Genomic DNA, 15,095 nt, shown 5'->3' on the forward strand with positions numbered 1-15,095 from the left:
ACTCCTGGAACGTCCTTGACTGTTCTGCGACAGAGATGTGCCCTCCTTTCATTATGGATGTACACTTCAGCTGCTTCCAAGTTAATTAACTCATTAAGAACCCCGTGATTAATATGTATCCACAAAATTCTTTACTCACATTATTTTCTTGCTTGAGGTTTCTAGAAAGAAAATTACAAAGTTGTGAATACTTCCTAATGTGTATAGCTGAAGTATTTTAATGCAGCTCGGTGTTGGCCATCACTTTTCCTACGTTGTTATTCTAAAGTAGTCCTCTTACATGATGATTAATCACACAGTGCAGAGTGAGCTCTTCCTACTCCCCCAAAGACCAAGCCCTTAAAGGAAGTAGACCCCGTCCAAACCTCCCCACACAGCACTCCAGCAACGACGACATGTTGTCTCTGACCTCATCTCACTTGATGCTGTTATTTCACCTGTTCTGTTAAAAAAAAAAAAAAAAAAAAAAAACTTATTAATTCCTTTGTCCTTTCTTCCTACCACCCTAATTCCCTGTATTTTCTTTGAAGGAATCGATCTCTTCTTTTTGGTCAGAGTGACTAATAACCTCTTTTGCTAAAATCAGTGGTCAATTCTCATCTTGTTTAAACTTCAGCAAACTTAGCAATAGTCCATCCCTCTCTCCCTGAAAACACCTGATTAGTTAGTCTGTGCATGCGGTGCCCTCCTGGTTTCCTACTCTGGTGCTCCTTTCCAGCTCCGTCACTTCTTCTGGTTTATATCTGTGTTCATTCTTGATGTCAGGTCTTATCGTCCTCAGTTTTAACTACCCGTCTCTCCATCTGGTGACTCTTAACCTATTATCCACTTGGCCTCTCCTCTGAACTTGAGACCGTCCTCCCCAACGGCCTGATCAATTTTCTGTGTGTATTTCTGACAACTCTGAAACTGAAGTTTCAAACCAAACTTCTGGCCTTCCTTCCTGACCCCCCAGCCTGGGCCTGCACCCTCCACTGATTTCCCACCTCAGGTAATAATAGCTCTGTCCACCACCCACTCAGCCAACACTTTAGTCTGACCTTCAGCTGCTCTTTCTGACCGGTGTCACAGCCAGTCTGCCAGTGGCCAGCATGACCTTTTAAACCAGAAGACAGTGCTCACCCTGACCTTCAGCTGCTCTTTCTGACCGGTGTCACAGCCAGTCTGCCAGCAGCCAGCATGACCTTTTAAACCAGAAGACAGTGCTCACCCTGACTTGCCAGCCCCTCACGATTGGGCCTTCCCTTGGCTCCTTACCTGCTGTGACTACACGTCCCCTTGTTCTCTGTGCTCTGACCACGTTGGGCCCCTCGGTGGTCTTTAGACAGGACAGGGCTTTCTCACCCGTTCCGTCTTCTGCCTGGAATGCTCCTCAACTTGGCCTGCTTCACTCCCTCACTTTGTTCAGGTCTTTACAAGAATGATGACTCCTTCCTCCATGCCTAGTCTAGAGATCCAGTACCCCCCCCAAACTCCCCATACCCACCCCTGCTCTGTCTTAATATTTTCACAGAACTTCCTTTCTAATACACATCTGTCTAAGGAAACATAAATATTGCATGAACACACAAGTTTTTGTCATCAGTTCATATCCATGCTGGGAGCATATCTAGCATGCAGTAGACACCTGACAAACATGAGTTGCCTGAGTTGTCTGGTGAAGGTGCAGTAAATCCATAGCCCAGAGATAGAAGATGTCTTGCTCTAGTAAGACTTCATGTAAAGAAGAAATAATTGCCTTTTTTTCTTTACTATGGAAGACATTGTTCTGTTTAGTCCTCTCCTTTAGAATGAGCCAGGTTGCATGGAGTCATACCTTGAGTTTCAAAGAATTGAGTGCATGAAACTAAGCAGCCCAATACATGTGTCGGTGACATAGTCCCCGGCCCCTCCTGGTGCTGTGTCTGCTGAGCCTTTGCTGTGACTTTGTTGCAGGTGCCCGAGACTGGAGGGGGCCTGTACGCGCAGCCCCTGCCAACACGGCGGCACCTGCACGGACTACTGGTCGTGGCAGCAGTGTCACTGCAGAGAAGGGCTGACTGGCAAATACTGTGAGAAATGTATGTCGGCGTCTCCCCTTCCCTGGGAATCCCAGTGACCACGACAGGCAGAAATACCTGCACCTACATGTGCAATCACATTCTGTTTCCTTCTAAATATCGAACGTGTTCAGTGGGCAGTAACTGGTGAAACACAGTGACATTTTAAAGTGTGTGTGTGTATGTGTGTATATATTTACTGAGAGGAGGGGATGCAGAGAGACAGACTCCCGCATTCACCCTAACCGGGCATGCCCACTAGGGGGCGATGCTCTACCCATGTGGGGCATTGGCTCCATTACAATCAGAGACACTCTAGTTCCTGAGGCGGTGGCCATGGAGCCATTCTCAGTCCCCGGGCCAACTTTGCTCCAGTGGAGCCTTGACTGTGGGAGGGGAAGAGAGAGATAGAAAGGAGAGAGGAAGGGTAGAGAAGCAGATGGACGCTTCTCCTGTGTGCCCTGGCGGGGGATCAAACCCAGGACTTCCACACACTGGGACGACACTCTACCACTGAGCAAACTGGCCAGGGCCTAAATGTATATTTTTAATTTAAGGAAGAGTGACTTCCTTTCAGAATTAATTACTAAATATGTCATTAGTTTTCATTTCATAAATACATCACCTATGTTTGGTTTACCTGTAGGAGGCAGTTTACACGGCCCTGGTGCTCTTGTCAGGCCTTGGCTTCATGTCACTGCCTTTGGGTAATATTTCTCTGGTGAATATTTTATATTATTTGGAGGATAAGTGTAAGTATATCACGGAACACTGAGCTCAAAATATCATACAATGTATTATAACCTATTCCAATTAAAAATGATACTTGAATTTTAACTTTCAATTAGAACTGGTTTTGAATCTTACTTTTAAAATCCTTTTATTAGTTATTTGTTTATAAATCCTAATGTTATTCTTCATAAGCCATTACTAATGTCTGCACCATCATGAGACCACACATTCTGTAATTTCACTGTACAGCTCACCAACAACCTAACCTGAAGGGGCTCTCTTTCTTATAAAAAGAGCTTCATTTTCAAAGAAGTGGTTACTACGCAAATCACTACACTGAACTGGCCACTTCTTAAGGAGTCAGTTCGTTCTATTATGAGGATGAATAGAAATTTATGATGAAGGATACTGTATTCAAAAAGATATTAGTAGCAGAGGTATAATTGTGTTTACTAGTTAGAAGAAAATCAAAACATAGAAAAAGAGCTTTGATACGTGTTTTTTAAAGTAATGAGTATTTAATAGGTAGGAACGCGATTATATCTGGAATATGAAATGAGTCATTGGCTTGAGAAATGTCTTATTCTTTTTAAAAATTGATGGAGGGAGGCTTGACTTGGGGTGGTGATTACACAGTAGACTGTAGTAATATATTATAGACTTATACTCCTCAGACCTATATAATTTTATTAACCAATGTCACCCCAATACATTCATTGAAAAATAAACTAAAATATAAACAAAATTTACATACTACAAAATTTAACTGTTTGGAGGGTAACTTCCATACTGAATCCCTTCTGTGCTCACTGTATGGCCTTTTTTTTAGCTATGGGGCCATCGCAGACTTCCAAGCTTCAGTGGTGTGAAAATTTTATCAGATTATGGAAAATCATAATTATACATGGTGATAACTTAAGTTCTACCTGATCATTACTAATTATAAAGTGAGTTACAAATATAAATATTTGATTGTACTTTTATTTTTCTTGTTCAAATGTCTCATGTGCTAGAGGCTTTAAAGATGGCCAGTTGCTTTAATGATGCAAACATAGCATCATTTGTGAATTTTGGAAACACAGTGAACCGTTATAAAGAAATAACGATTCACTCCATTTCCCTACATTTTAACCGGTGGCGGTCTCTTCAGTTAATTCATAATTTATGTCAAGTATAGGACATTGCAAGAATATTTCCCAAACGATTAATGTCCGTCATAACAGGTCTTACATCTTGTGGTTCCAAAATGTATCTGCCCGTTTGAAACCAACTCGCACAGTAATTGACAACATGGAAAATACTTTTTTCAGTGTGGAGGATGGGGGGACATTAATTTGAAAAACTGAAATGTCTTCACTGTGCCTTTTTGTAAACTTTCTGTCCCCTGTGGCCACTGTTCAGGAAGTAACTGCAGGTTTCTCTATCCCTCTCCCTGTGGCCCGCAGCAGTGACCCCCGACACCGCTGTGTCCCTGGGGGGCAGAGGCCGTCTGGACTACCACATGAGTCAGAGTGCCAAGCGGGAGCATCTGCTGAGACAGAGCCTCCGCGGGGCGCAGCCTGAGCCCCCGGGCGGAAGCAGTCTGGAAGTGAAGTTCAGGACCAGGAGCGAGAATGGCATTCTGATCCACATTCAGGAAAGCAGCAATTACACCACCGTGAAGGTAAGACCCACCCGCGTGGTGCTGACTCCCCTCCCCCTGCCCCGTTCCACTGTCTGCCCTGTCACCTGGTGCGAAGCGCCCCGCCCATCCTTCCTGTCCTGGGCGCATCCAGCCCACTCTGACCAAGACAAGCGGGGCACTGTTCTGGTATCATCTGTCTAACTGCTTCCCAGACTGAGTGGCTGGCTCGCTGAACACTTTCGTCTGGGTGTAGAGGGGAGGCCAGGGCTGGCCAGGCTGGCAGAGGACGCCTTGGTGTGATCTGTGTTGTGTGATAAGACTATCTATTGCTCGGGTCCCTACCTTTACACAAAGTAAAACAAAACGATAATGTATCGTTGAAATGGAAAAATACCTTTTTTCCAAGAATTAGTTCAAACACTGATATATGTACAGGGTGGGGCAAAACATTACAGTCATTTGTATGGACAATAATACAATAATTAACAATAATATTGGCGTGATACAACTGGAAACTTGCCTTCCCCCCCCCCCCCACCATGTGTGTGGAGGGACAGGAATAGCATCAGGAAAAACATTTTGAAATGATCTGACTTGACTCCAAAGCCTATATTCAGTGTGCACCTATATTCAGCTTGCTATCTAGGTAAACCCTATGAGATTAAGTATCTTTGAAATGATTATAAGTAAAATTATAGCTAAATTGTCCAAATAATTCCTCCATAAATAACTTTTAAACCTCATATTTCATGAAAACAGCAAATTGGTTTATCGATATACTTTTACATAATTTGCTATTTTTTTCTCGACTGTAAATGAGACATAACCCTGCTGGGTCACTGCATTAGATAGGTATTTCCCATCACCTCTTAACATTGTTAATTCCTAAAATAATTATTTTGCTTTCTTTTCCACAAATAAGACATCTTTGCTATCACCAATTTCTTTAGTTATATTGACTGCTTTCTATATTACTTTGTGTATTTAATTCTCATAATTTTATATGAATTTTATATGAATTTTGCTAAATTATTAAAAAAGCACAAACCCAGATTTCCTGATTTTTCTCCATATACATCAATATTTTGGATATTACTAAAAACTTACTTAAAGGAAAGAGTAAAATGTATAGATAATTGCTAGTTTAATTCACATAATACTGAAAACAAAAACAGCTGTTCACCTTTCAACTTCAGCCTCTTTCTTCTCAAAATTTCTCTCTATCCAAGCCAACTCTGGTTGTTATGCCCCATGTGCATCTCTTTAATAAGAAGTAAAAAAAAAAAACAACAATCTTTTAAAAATTCTATTATAATTCCCTAGTTCAGTCATACCCAACTGCAGGTGACACGCTCTGCAGGGACATTTGGCCATGCCTGAAGACATTTTTTATGTCACGGTTTATCTGGGGTGAAGAGCCCAGCATCTAGTGGTAAATCTATAATTATCCAATAGCACACAGCACCCCAGGAGAAAAGGATTGTTTGGCGCAGAATGCGCACAGCGTCGGCCTGAGACAATGGCCGGAGCTGCCCCTGGAGGGACAGCCACTCAGCCTGCGACGTCTCCTCCGCGTGGAGAGCACAAGCCGGCCGCACGAGGTCATTAGTTGTGTACAGTTCTCACCGAACGGTGTCTGCGGAGCCAAAAGAGTAAAGACACAGAGAGAGGTAGACTTCACAGTCTACAAGGAACAATGTGTATGTGTATGTGCAATGAGAGGCTTTGACGTGGAGGTCTGAGCATTATCTGTTCAGTCACTTCCAAGTCCTCATGCTGTTTAAATGACAGATGAGCACTTTCTGTACAGTATCTGCTGGAGCCACGACATCCAGAATCCCCTGAGGTGGGCGGGCTCAGAGACTGAGCTCTTCCTGCCCAAAGGGAGAGGCCCAAGGGCCCTGTGGAAACTCATGTTCCCAGTGGCAGGGCCATGAGGCAGCCCCATGCTGCACAGTGCTGGGTGCCAGAGCTTCTGAAGGGAAGGGAAGGGAAGAAAAGAAATGCTAAAGAGTCAAATTAATGACAAGGAGACCAAGATGCGCATTTCTTTCCTATGAAATTTTGATAAAGCTGCTTCTCAGAGATGAAGGGGCTTGGCAGGGGAAGTAAAGGCCATTAAAAAGAAAAACAACCCAAAACAGTGAGTAAGGAGAACTAAGGAGACAGGAAGAAAGTGGCTGTTGTTAGCAGGCCAGTCATTTGGATGCCAGGATGAGGACCTGTTGGTGCAGCCTGGGAAGCTATGCAGACACCTTGACTTACCAGTTTGCATATTGGGGACCGGCCCCCTGGTTCTCTTCCTTCTTTCTGATGACTCACTTCTTGACATGTGCTTTCCTTATTTTTTTGCATACTCTGAATCAGTCAACTCTGAGAATCCGCCTCTCTGTATCTCTCTCTCTTACACACACACACATTCTGTGAAAACGAGGAAAAGGTGAATGGAGTTCTGTACGGTGGGAGGAGAGAGGGTCGGCGAGGGGTGGTGAGCACAACATGAGACGAGAGTCTGTCAGTAGAGAGGCTCTGTTGGGATAAAAAGGAGAATATACTTCTGAGAGGAAAGGCACACTGTTGTGTACGTGTGTTGACACAATCAAGTGTTCCCCAGTCTCCCATTTTTCATATGACATGTGTCTGCAGGGGTTCTGTCGTAACAGACCGTGGACCACCTCTTCTCCCGATCAGCGCTGCTGTTTGGGTGCCTAGCCGTTCGGTTTGTTGGTTGCTGTTTCTCAGTGAGGAGTTAGGGATGTCGTACGGGGCATGGGGTGAGGATTCAGAGCTCTGTAGACGAAACAATAAATACATGAACCAATAAACCTGTGAATAAATAAAGCAAAATGTTACCATGATGTTTTAGGAGGTCTAAAGAATACAGGAGATGGGTAGAGTATTATTAGGGAAGATGGAACCATTAAGAATGTTATAGTGTTCTTAAAACCACTCTGTGGGGTATTCCAAAGACTCTTCCATCAGATGAAAGGGTGATCTGTTGGGATCAATCCGAAAAGAGACATGGAGCTGGGAGAAGGCTATTCCCAAGATTTCTTTCCAAAAAGGGTTCTGTCTCTAAAACCAAAGAGGAGATGCTGTTTTTATCATAGGTCATGAGATGTTGCCCATTTGATGAAATGTTATTGTCATTTAACCACAGCTTGCTTTTTTTTTTCCTATCTGAGTTTGTTCCTGAACGACATTATTATCTAGAGAGAACTGATTTAATAAACTATTACAATATGAATAACATATGTAAATGTGTTAGGCATATTTTCCACAGTACAAGCGGGCTGATTTTTAGTTCTACCAGATGTGTGTGTGTTGCGTGGAGACATGGCACTGGATCTGAGGGACAGGCCACACCGAGGCATGCTTTCATGCCTGTCATTTGAGACACGGTGTCACTTCATCCCTCTGCCCTGGCACCCACGCTGCTCTGTCTGGTAGCTTGGTGGGACGATGCTCTCTGAACCAGGGTTCATCTGCCTCATCCATTATTTCATTTTCTAAAGCGTCTCCTCGGAACACTGGAAACGTGTTCGCTGGAAACGGGAGTAGGAGCAGCATCCGGTAACCCAGCGTCCTACCGAGCAAAGGAATAGAAACCAAGTCGCCCTTAGATCAGTTGGCAGAGAGCAAAGAGCGAAGCCTTGCCCAGACACCTCTTCGTGAAGAACTGACCCTGTGGTCATCGTACTGTTTTTTAATCTCAATAACTGTGGTAAATGATATGCCATCATTTTTCCCCCCTAAGATTCTAAGTGTGCCACAGATGACAGGTAAAACAATTCAGTGTTGTCTTTGTTTTTCCAACGACGCTGCATTTTTATCTAAGCATTGACTTTTTTTTTTGGCAAGTATTAATATTTTAACTTGTTTTTTTATTGTTATGGGCCATTTACTAAACTGACCAATTTTTTTATATACTCACCATAGCCATTAAATTATAATAAATCACACAAAAAAAGTTTTCATTTACTTCCCTTAAAACGGGTACTCATCATCATTATTATGTCAGTTGCATTCTGGAAGATTATTCTGTGCACCTTGAGTAATTAGGTACAAGTATGAGAACACCTTGGAAATGATGGAAGCTATTAAATATGAAGGTACAAGTTACCTGCAGTCCTAGAGGTAGGCGGTGAGTACTCTCGAACACAGCCGGTCTCTTCACCTGTCCTATCTGCTTCAAACTGATCAATATTTTAAGGTTATATTTAATTTTTATTTAAGCAGATTATAGTGTGATTATATGCTATTTTAATATGTTTGTAGATTAAGAATGGCAAAGTACATTTTACATCAGATGCAGGAGTCGCTGGGAGAGTAGAGAGAAATATCCCTGAAGTGTATGTCGCCGACGGACACTGGCATACTCTTCTCATCGGAAAAAATGGGACCGCCACGCTGTTGTCCGTGGACAGGATCTATAACCGAGACATTGTCCACCCTACTCAGGACTTCGGGGGCCTTGATGTGCTCACTATCTCCCTGGGAGGCATTCCACCCAACCAAGCTCATCGAGATACTCAAACAGGTAAGTGCTTGTGTTGAGTACAGCCACAGACGAAGGGTGAATGAAGCTGGTTCTCTGAGAGTAGTCAGGCTTCTGAACATACCTGTTCTGAATGTTCTAAGACCGTCACAACAACCTGTGGAAAGTTTATGAGTCATCGGCCATCACTTACTTGTTTAGACACTCGCATTTGCTCTACCAAGCCATAATTCATTCCAGGGTGCTTGGAGGGTTTCCTCATCCACCCAACATTTATTTCTGTATTGATTCATTCATTTGTACATTCACACAGCAGACATTACGGAGCCCTATACTGTAGTCCTCAGAATGCCATGGTGGACTAATTAAATAGCTACTGTCCTCACAGAACACAGGCCCCAGAAGGGAGACAAACACTAATGAAATCGCTGTACAGGGAAATATATTATTTTAAGCCACAACAAATGATGAGAAGGAAGAATATAGAATTCTGAGGGGTTGCCCCCCCCAAAAGAGGAAAGTTTAGCTTTCCTGGAAAATTGACATTTGTACTTACATCTGAACTATGAAGATGAGCGTGAATGAATATGAAAGATTATACGGTTAGGAACTAAAAAAGATTTTTAAAAAGTAGGGCACATCGCCCTGGCCAGTTGGCTCAGCGGTAGAGCATCTGCCCAGCATGTGGAAGTCCCAGGTTTGATTCCCGGCCAGGGCACACAGGAGAAGCACTCATCTGCTTCTCCACCCCTACCCCTCTCCTTTTTCTCTGCCTCTCTCTTCTCCTCCTGCAGCCATGGCTCCATTGGAGCAAAGTTGGCCTGGGAGCTGAGGATGGCTCTATGGCCTCTGCCTCAGGCACTAGAATGGGTCTGGTTGCAACAGAGCGATGCCCCAGATGGGCAGAGCATCACTCCCTGGTGGGCATGCTGGGTCAATCCTGATCAGGTGCATGCGGGAATCTGTCTGTCTGTCTGCCTCCCTGCTTCTCACTTCAGAAAAATGCAAAAAAAAAGGGGGGGGGGTTGGCACATCAAGATCCCAGAACGCAGCACCTTGGGGGCTGATGTCACAGGTAAAAGATGATGTTGGAGGACAAAGCAGGCCTTCTGGGCTGTGATATGGTTTTGGTCTTATTCTCGGAACAATGGGAAGTGACTAAAGAATGAGGTTTAAGGGTGTCCAGTGAGATGAAGGAACTTTCCAGGTCCGCTGTGACAAAGGGAGACACCAGGAGTTTGCCTCAGGGAGCTGGGAGGACCCTGCCGAGGCGCAGGCACAGTATGGCCAGAGCCTGGACAGGTCTGCTGGCCAAGGAGTCAGAAAGAAGTGGAGAGGGAAGAAGTATTTTAAGAATTTAAATCATCCCAACTGTTGGGTATTTTGGTAAAATTTTGGGAGGTTTCTGACTTTTCAACAAGAAGGGTTAAGACCAGTGAGAAAGGCAACTACAGGACAGTTAAACAAAAAAAGGCCTGTGGGAAACACCAAGGTTTTGATTGGGGACATTCTGGGTCTGGAGCAACTTTGAGAAGACCCTTTCGGCGGGTGGGCAGGGAGCTGGAGGGGGCTTCCTCTGGGAATGCATGTTCCGATCATGGGTTTCAAGCAGGGACCAGAGGCACTGGGCCTGGATGGATACGACTGAATGAGAAAACAAGGAGCCGGCGTCACAGGACCCAGGAGAGTAGGAGCAAGTGTAGGAGATGTCAGAGCTCACAGAAAAGGGGACCAGGGTGGACAGGTCACTGGGGTGGAAGGATGCATCAGGAGGAGGAAAACTGAAAAAGGCCTGGGAGGGACTGAGTGCAGGCGTCAGAGGTCACGTCCGGTCACAGTCGTTTGTATACATTTCGCTTACCTGAGAATACGTGTGTCGGTTCATCAGGACGTTTTAGGAAAAGGAGTCCCTGTCAACCATGCGTTTTGTTAGCGAGAAATGGATTTTTGGGCTCTGAGATGGGAATATTAATAACATGAGCGCCCTCTAGTGTAACCGTGTTTCTCGCATTTTAAAAAATGTTCATCACCCCCTAAGGAGCCATTTTAGATCCTTTTTATCTGACCCCTCCACTCTCCCTACCTCATGAAGTGATACTCTCTACTGGCCCTTTCAAAACCCACAAACCACAGCATAGCCAACGTTTTTCTTTTGCTCCCGAAGAACCCGTGCTGGGCTCCTTGGGAGCTGAGGCCTCCACTGAGAAGGCGGGTACAATGATTGAAGCTATCAGCCTCTTTCTGTTCTTTATAACTGTTCGTTACGATATATTTTATTTCTCTGTATGCAGTTCTTGGTCAATGGACTATAAAAGTAAAACAGAGAGATTGTTACATGAGTAAAAAGAGGGAGAGAAAGCAAATCCAGCCTGTTGGAGTCGCTCATAAATCTTCAGAAAGCACGGGACCCGAGCGCCCCCCACCCCAGCTCGGTTGTGGAATGCTCCCCCATCTCACTAAGAAGTGAGGTTGTCAGTGCACGGGTGTCTTGCCTCTGACCTGGACAGTGGCTCCCAGTCCGTGGGGTCTCAGCCCCCATGGTGTGGGGGTGAAGCTTCTCCAGACCCAGACTGGGCTCCGTGAGCACGAGTGTGGGGTTTGAGCCATTCGTGCATTTTCTCTGACCGCCTTCCCCCTTCTGGCCCACAGGCTTTGATGGCTGCATCGCATCCGTGCTGTACAGTGGGGAAAGCCTGCCTTTCAGCGGGAAGCACAGCCTGGCCGCCATCTCCAAGACCGACGCCTCCGTGACGATTGGCTGCCGTGGGCCCAACATCTGTGCCAGCAACCCCTGCTGGGGCGACCTGCTGTGCATCAACCAGTGGTATGCCTACAAGTGCGTGCCCCCCGGGGACTGCGCCTCCCACCCTTGCCTGCACGGGGGCAGCTGCGAGCCCGGCCTGCACGCCGGTTTCACCTGCAGCTGCCCAGAGTCACACACGGGGAGGACCTGCGAGATGGCGGTGGCCTGTCTTGGTGTTGTCTGTCCTCAGGGGAGGCTGTGCAAAGCTGGCAGTCCCGGGGGGCACGTCTGCATCCTGAGCCAGGGCCCTGAAGAGATCTCCCTGCCTCTGTGGGCCGTGCCCGCCATCGTGGGCGGCTGTGCCACCATCCTGGCCCTCCTGGTCCTCAGCCTGATCCTCTGCAACCAGTGCAGGAGCAAGAAGGCCCAGGGCCCCAAGGAGGAGAAGAAGCCCAAGGAGAAGAAGAAGAAGAAGGGAAGTGAGAACGTTGCCTTCGACGACCCAGACAACATCCCCCCCTACGGGGATGACATGACTGTGAGGAAGCAGCCGGAGGGGAACCCCAAGCCCGACATCATCGAGCGGGAGAACCCCTACCTCATCTACGACGAGACAGACCTCCCACACAGCACAGAGACCGTCCCCAGCGCCCCGCTAGCCTCCCCGGAGCAGGAGATTGAGCACTACGACATCGACAACGCCAGCAGCATCGCCCCGTCTGACGCAGACATCATCCAGCATTACAAGCAGTTCCGCAGCCACACCCCCAAGTTCTCCATGCAGAGGCACAGCCCCCTGGGCTTTGCGCGGCAGTCTCCCATGCCCCTGGGGGCCAGCAGCCTCACTTACCAGCCATCCTACGGCCCCGGCCTGCGGACCAGCTCCCTGAGCCACTCGGCCTGCCCGACCCCCAACCCACTGTCGAGGCACAGCCCCGCGCCCTTCTCCAAGTCCTCCACCTTCTACCGCAGCAGCCCGGCCAGGGAGCTGCACCTCCCCGGCAGGGAGAGGGACAGGGACGGGGCCGCTGTGGACGTGCATGGGGACGCCTGCCAGCCCGGCCTTTTCAGCTATGCCACAAGGCTGGGCAGGAGGAGCAAGAGCCCCCAGGTCCTGGCCCCGCACAGCTCCCGGCCGGGCAGCCGCCTGAAGCAGCCGGTGGGCCAGATCCCTCTGGAATCGTCTCCGCCCGTGGGACTGTCCATCGAGGAGGTGGAGAGGCTGAACACCCCGCGGCCCAGGAACCCCAGCATCTGCAGCGCCGACCATGGGCGCTCCTCCTCAGAGGAGGACGGCCGGCGGCCACTGTCCAGGACCAGGAACCCTGCCGATGGCATCCCTGCCCCGGAGTCGTCCTCTGACAGTGACTCGCATGAGTCCTTCACGTGCTCGGAAATGGAGTATGATCGGGAGAAGCCCACAGCCTACACCTCCAGGATGCCCAAGTTATCCCAAGTCAACGAGTCGGATGCCGACGATGAGGATAACTATGGGGCCAGGCTGAAGCCTCGCCGGTACCATGGCCGCCGGGCCGAGGGGGCCCCCGTGGGCACCCAGGTGCCATCAGGGGCAGCCGACAGCACCCTGCCCCTGAAGCTGGGGCCCCAAGCAGGGACCTTCAACTGGGACAACCTTTTGAACTGGGGCCCTGGCTTTGGACATTATGTGGATGTGTTTAAAGATCTGGCCTCTCTCCCAGAAAAGGCTGCGGCGGCGGCAGCAGCAGCAGCAGCAGCAAATGAGGACAGCAAAGGTGGGTCAAGCCAGCCAGTCCCCAAAGACGGGGAAGCAGAACAGTACGTGTGAGCACTCAGTGCTGGCAGAGGAACAGGGGAAGGGACCCTCCCGCTGTGGTCAGGTCCCCCGACCAGATGGGGCATGTTGGCAAAAACCGGCCAGTAAGGACTGGTGCTGGAGGGAAACTTTTTAAAAATAATAACCACAGTGCTGCTGAAACTGACTCAGAACAACTCTCTAATTTAAACCCGCTGGGTGGAGTTGGCTTTCCTGCATGCCTTTCTTACCAGTGTTCACTTTGTGATTTTAAAAATGAGCAGCCCTGCCCCTGCGGAAAGGGAAGCCCCACCGCTGGGAGCCGGGCTGTGTGTCCTTGCCGGTGTGTTCTTAAGGTTGTGTTTTGGCATTGTGAGGTCCTTGCAGTTTAGCCCACCCTTGTCAAGTGTAGAAAAGAGCCCCCTCCTAGCCTCGCACGTGGAAGGTGAAGTGTTAAAGCTCCCTCCCCCACCCCCAGCGCCATAGATGTGGTAAAATGTCTGAAGATTTGGATGCATTTTTACGTGACCATGGGTACTCAAATTAAGTGATTTGGTTCAGCACTTTAGAACTCTTTTCTTTTTTTTAAACAAAATGGTGTTAAAACTTCTGAATCCTTTGTGTGTCAACAGTGCTGGTCTCCTGACCTCCTTAAGGACTCCACTAGGAATACAGTGATTGCATGATGTCCCCAGACCTCTGCCCCCTCCTGCTCGGGCATGATGCCGTCGGCCACACCTCCCGGAGACACTTTGGAAAGTTATTTATTAAAAATCTTTTATGCTTTTATAAAATCTTAAAGAATCGAACTAAGCAAAGCCAATGGTGTGGGATTCACTTTTCAACCATCCCGCATTGACACCCCCCCAGTACCCAGTTTTTATAATTTATGCAAAGTCAAATGTCAACCCTTGTTACATCCTGTCATTTTGTAGATCATTATTTTAATACCATGTAAAAACTTTGTGGGTTTTTTTTGTTTGTTTGGGTTTTTTTTACACCTAAGATGTGTTTTTGATACTGATATTTTCCTATGCTGAATTGTTTTCTTACTTTCCGGGAAGGTAAGAAAATACTTTTTTTACATTTGTTACTTATGTAACATTCATATTTTTCACCTTTTGATATTTGTAACATACTGTATGCTTTCTACTTGTAAATGCCAACAATAGAATTAAAATATTTATTTAAAATGTGTTGCACCTGCAGTGTAGTGTTAAATTTCCATCTCTCTGTATTATCTTCTTCCATGGTTGAAACCAGTCTTGACGTGTCAGTAGGCACGGCAAGTGGACTATAAATGGGCATCCTTGTTTGTTTTCTTAAACGTAAGTATGGGTACTTGGTAGAACAGGAAGTTTAAGGTCGCTTGAGTGCATTCCCACCTGTCAGAGCTCTTGGACTTCCTAGAGCACGATGAGTTGATTTTTTTTGTTTTTTTTTTTTTTTTCTGAAGCTGGAAACGGGGAGAGACAGTCAGACAGACTCCCGCATGCGCCTGACCGGGATCCACCTGGCACGCCCACCAGGGGGCGACGCTCTGCCCACCAGGGGGCGATGCTCTGCCCCTCCGGGGCGTCGCTCTGTTGCGACCAGAGCCACTCTAGCGCCTGGGGCAGAGGCCAAGGAGCCATCCCCAGCGCCTGGACTATCTTTGCTCCAATGGAGCCTCGGCTGCAGGAGGG

The 15,095-nt window shown here is 47.2% G+C and overlaps 1 protein-coding gene across 2 annotated transcripts in view; it reads left to right on the plus strand.

Annotated features, from left to right (window-relative positions):
- FAT4 (FAT atypical cadherin 4) overlaps positions 1–14,569 on the plus strand; it is a 155,581-nt gene extending 141,012 nt beyond the window's left edge. Inside the window, exons 14-18 of one of the 2 annotated variants that reach the window (XM_066384989.1) lie at positions 1,936–2,060; positions 4,217–4,434; positions 8,674–8,935; positions 11,543–13,390; positions 14,043–14,569. In XM_066384989.1, coding sequence (XP_066241086.1) covers positions 1,936–2,060; positions 4,217–4,434; positions 8,674–8,935; positions 11,543–13,390; positions 14,043–14,056 — 2,467 coding nt within the window. In that variant the 3' untranslated portion in view covers positions 14,057–14,569. Of the gene's footprint in view, positions 1–1,935; positions 2,061–4,216; positions 4,435–8,673; positions 8,936–11,542 lie in introns of both variants that reach the window. The other variant, XM_066384984.1, reaches the window with a different exon arrangement.
- The last annotated feature ends 526 nt before the right edge of the window (positions 14,570–15,095 follow it).

Source organism: Saccopteryx leptura, chromosome 1, assembly GCF_036850995.1.
Source record: "Saccopteryx leptura isolate mSacLep1 chromosome 1, mSacLep1_pri_phased_curated, whole genome shotgun sequence".
Lineage (NCBI taxonomy): Eukaryota > Metazoa > Chordata > Mammalia > Chiroptera > Emballonuridae > Saccopteryx > Saccopteryx leptura.